This window comes from Neltuma alba, unplaced genomic scaffold (assembly GCF_004799145.2).
Source record: "Neltuma alba isolate B1F8T4 unplaced genomic scaffold, ASM479914v2 tig00012375_pilon, whole genome shotgun sequence".
NCBI lineage: Eukaryota > Viridiplantae > Streptophyta > Magnoliopsida > Fabales > Fabaceae > Neltuma > Neltuma alba.
This window is the reverse complement of record NW_021636873.1, coordinates 102,025-106,139: the sequence shown is the minus strand read 5'-3', so window position 1 is coordinate 106,139 and position 4,115 is coordinate 102,025. Positions and strand designations below refer to the sequence as shown.

General features: G+C 37.4%; 1 protein-coding gene across 1 annotated transcript; it reads right to left on the bottom strand.

The window, feature by feature from the left end:
* Positions 1 to 206: 206 nt before the first annotated feature.
* Positions 207 to 3,891, bottom strand: LOC114726337 (NAC domain-containing protein 86-like). The gene is made up of 6 exons (XM_028912916.1): positions 3,725 to 3,891; positions 2,713 to 2,990; positions 2,225 to 2,557; positions 1,718 to 2,152; positions 1,298 to 1,382; positions 207 to 998 (listed from the first exon to the last, which is right to left on the bottom strand). The coding sequence occupies exons 1-6, from the start codon at positions 3,879 to 3,881 to the stop codon at positions 334 to 336; spliced, it is 1,953 nt and encodes a 650-aa protein (XP_028768749.1). The 5' UTR covers positions 3,882 to 3,891; the 3' UTR covers positions 207 to 333.
* Positions 3,892 to 4,115: the final 224 nt, after the last annotated feature.

The following is a 4,115-nucleotide window of genomic DNA, read 5'->3' as shown; positions in this document are numbered from 1 at the left end:
ATACATCTATGAGTACGTAAATTAGTTGGGTCTATGACTATACGTGTATAGCTTTCGTCATAAACAAAACATTGATTCTAAAACAAAAGTGTCAGTGAACTTTTCATTATTATATATCGATGTTTGAATGCAATTAATTAATTCTTAACCATCAAATTAGATAACGAATGTGTCAAAATAAAATAGATACAAGTATATTTGGATAATCGATGCCCTGCTAGCTTAATTAATGGGGACAAGCCCAATTGGAGCTGTCCGTTGAATCAAATCTTGAGGTTAGAGACAAACGGAAAACAAAAAAGGGCAAGAAGTTAAACTAGAGGAGATGAAGGGTTAATGAACTATGATGAGGTTAGCCCACATGGTACAAAGAGCAAAAGAAACTGTGAGAAAAATGCCTATCTTCTTCAACACCACACTGAATCCTTCCCCACTTTTGATGCTCACAAACCAAACTTCTTCCTTCTCATTGTCCCCCTTGATTTTCTCATCATCTTCATCAGATTCTCTCATTCTCTTCAAGCTGCTATTACAATTATTAGCTGTACCACTCCAACTTCTCTCCTTCACATCCTGATCGGAATCCGAATAATAGATACAGTGCATCAGCAAAAGCGAAAATATGAGTACGATGGGACTTGTTATTGTCTTCACACAGGCCTTCAGGTTTCTGAATAAAGAAACTGTAGTCTCTATGTTCTCCACTGATGAGTGATAATTGTTAGCCATTATCACTGGATTGAGGTGAACCTTGAGGGTTTGTGAAGGAACAATTTGGTGAAAGAATGTGTCAGCTACTTGTCTTGTGGACATTAACATTCCATGGCTGACTTTGACTTCTTCGACCACCTCAAAGCTTGGAGAACTCGAATAATTGCCTTCTTCATCTATCAAGTTCTCATTATTAGCGTCATCCTCGTTGATGAACCCTAATGAGATGTCGTTTATGTCAGTGTCATCGAGTTCCTTGCTGCTATTTTCTTGCTGATTACCACATTCTGCAGCATGATGTAGAAAAGCTCTTATTATTTTCTTCAAGATAAGGGACAAATAGAGACAGGACCGACATCGTTCTTTGATGTCAGGAGGTGTGAGACATCCAAAAATAAGTTGACACTGTTCTTATTGTTCTTTTATTAATCGTTTCTTGGTATTATTATATACTCCTCATCAGAATCCGAGTTATCCAAACAAAAGATAGTGAACAGACAATTTTTAGTTTCTTAATTAAATACCGCAATATACCTTGTAATATATTGATTATGATATTCAAAATATGAGTCAGAATTTTCAATACCTTGCAGCGCTTCATTACCCTCCCTGTTTGCTCGGAAACTTGAAATATCCTCAATTGGAACAATTTTCTGATCTTCCATATAGCCCTATAACAAGATTAGGAAAATATAATCATTAACTACTCTTCTTTCTGTCGACAGTCATTCATTAGCTAGTAACGCCTTACTTAGAAACAACAGAAAAAATAAAATTTTTGCCTCTAAATTAATTAGGACCCAAATTAATAGGTATCTCTGATATGAGCTTGGAAAGGAATTGTACATTATTTATTTATTTTACTATAATGTGATTATTCCCTTTTTTATAATGCTCCATAGTTTCGATATATTTGTATACACTAGACCCATCCTAATTACTAATTAGTATTAGCATTAATATCGAATCTCCAGTGCCGCGTATATATAGAAGTACAAAACCATACCTTAATTTCCAAATCCTTGCTTGACATGCCAACCCATCTTAAATTCTCAACGAGCCTCCCTGCTTTGAAATCATCATCTAGATCTCCAATCTCTATCGACCTAGTGTTTACTGGATCTTCCCAGCAGGCACTGTTATAGTAGTTACAATCATTAGCAGAACTATCTCTGCCAACCATGAAAGTGAAATCATCTTGTTCAGAGGGAGCATAATGCTGGTTTGCAGTACTAGTAGTACCCCATGCGTGAGAAGAATAGCTAGAAGGCTGGTTTATGAGTTCCTGAGAGGCATGAGCAACTGAAAGAATCTCCTGTAATAATTCATCAGTTTCATTTTTAGTTCCACCATGTTGTGGTTGCATCTTCAGTTCAGAAGGAAAGTCCTCCATCGGAGAAAACCTATGCTGCATCCTGGCACATTCTAGTGCAATATCCACCTGCAATATAATTCACAAGACTGTTTATAAATGTACGTAGATCACATGATAAAATATTTGTACTATATATACCTTCGAAGGAGGGTATGGTATGGAGCCATAGTTGGAAAATAATGAAGAAGAATTTGGAAGAGAGAATGGATCTTCAGGTAAGAACTGTGTCTGTGACCATTTCCCATGATCTCTTGGTCCTGAAGGGGGATTATTTCCAATATGGGGTGAGCTATGATCCAGAGGCATCAAATAATCTGAGCTCTCGAAATCTTCTCCTGATTTTCCTTCAGAGTATAGTTCAATGCTGGATGACTGATCACTTGTATTCATAATCTGATTCCCATAATGCTCTCCGATTTTCGTAGTTATAACTGCAGTCTTCTTGAACACACGACATAGAGCATAAGCATCCTGCATTTAATATTTTTTTCCCCAACAAATCAAAAGTACTGTGTCAGCTATCAATACCAGAATCTAAGTTCTTTGAGTGGAGAAGAAGAATGGAATTGTTTGAAAGAAAATGATAGAGGAATAAAAAGATATGAATATACAGAGAAGAGGTGAACCTGAACGCCAGAAGCAACTTCACATTCTCTTTCGTCAAGTCGATACTCATGCATAACCCAGTTGGTACGACATCCATGAGGGGCCCGACCTCGATAGTAAACTAGGGTTTTCTTCATACCCACCGAACGAGATTGAGAATTCACTTTCCTATCTTTCCCTGTGGCTTTCCAATATCCCGATTTGGTGGCTCGATTTGTTCTTGAGCCATTTGGGTACTTCCTATCACGAGGACTGAAGAAATACCACTCCAAATCTTTTCCCGGCAATAACGATTTTCCTGTATAACAATAACCATCGGATCGATTTTGGTTAATACTGACAATCATTCAAAGATGCTTGATTCATCATAAGTTTTGATGTTCTAATTTCTGTGATGATTTGTCTGCGTATATATTAATATCTGTATGTGAGGAAAAGAACGTAATACTTATATTAGTGAAGAAATTGACCGAGACAAGAAATATCTTGCAGATAGAGTACGCTCTGCTCCCCCCCCCCCTTTCTTTTGGGTTAGCTGATTTCTTTTTGACTTGGTGAGGAATCCCATAATTGGCTTATTTACGACTAGTCTTGACGTTCAATACAGGAACCCTAAAAGTGATGAAGGGACCATCCTGTAGAACCCTAAGCACGACACGGTCCTTTAGGCTATAAAGATAAACCTAGATCACATCACCAGGATCAGATATTTTATATGTTAAACCCCCAAAACTATACTTGACCAATAAAGCAAGCATGTGTTTCATATCAAAGCTACAGCATATAAGCAAATATGTACTGTCTTAATTAAACTCTAAAGAAGCTTTCAAATCCAAATTCACCAAAAACGACAATATATTTAATATATATACAAGGTAAGTTCTTATGGACCTTAATCATAATTACACATGCATGCATGAGATATCGAAGAACTAAGTAAGCTAATGAACGATAATAGTTACTATAATGATGTTGTAAAGTTTGAGTCAACAGATTGAAAAGTTCATTATTAGAAGCTGACTAAATACGTACCAGGCAAGTCCCAGGGTTCACACTTGTAAAGATCAACTTCGGGGATGATCTCTAACTCAATCTTGTGCCCGTTGATCTTTCTTTTGAGATAATAAGCAACCAGCTCTTCATCTGTAGGGTGGAACCTGAAACCTGGAGGCAGCGAAACAGGTGCCATGTGTGTATACTATGTATAACTATATCTGTGTGTGTGTGTGTGTGTCCAAAGGACGTTATAGTATTACTGCCTAAGGAGGAGGAGGAGGAAGAAGAAGGAGGAGATGCAAACGATATGGAAGAGATGAGATGATGAGAGAAGGATGGGTGGGAGAGGGCGGAATGTGGGGATTGCTTGGGGTTTTAATAAAGAGGACAAAAAGAAAGAGAGAGAGAGAGGAAAGGAAAAGCGAAT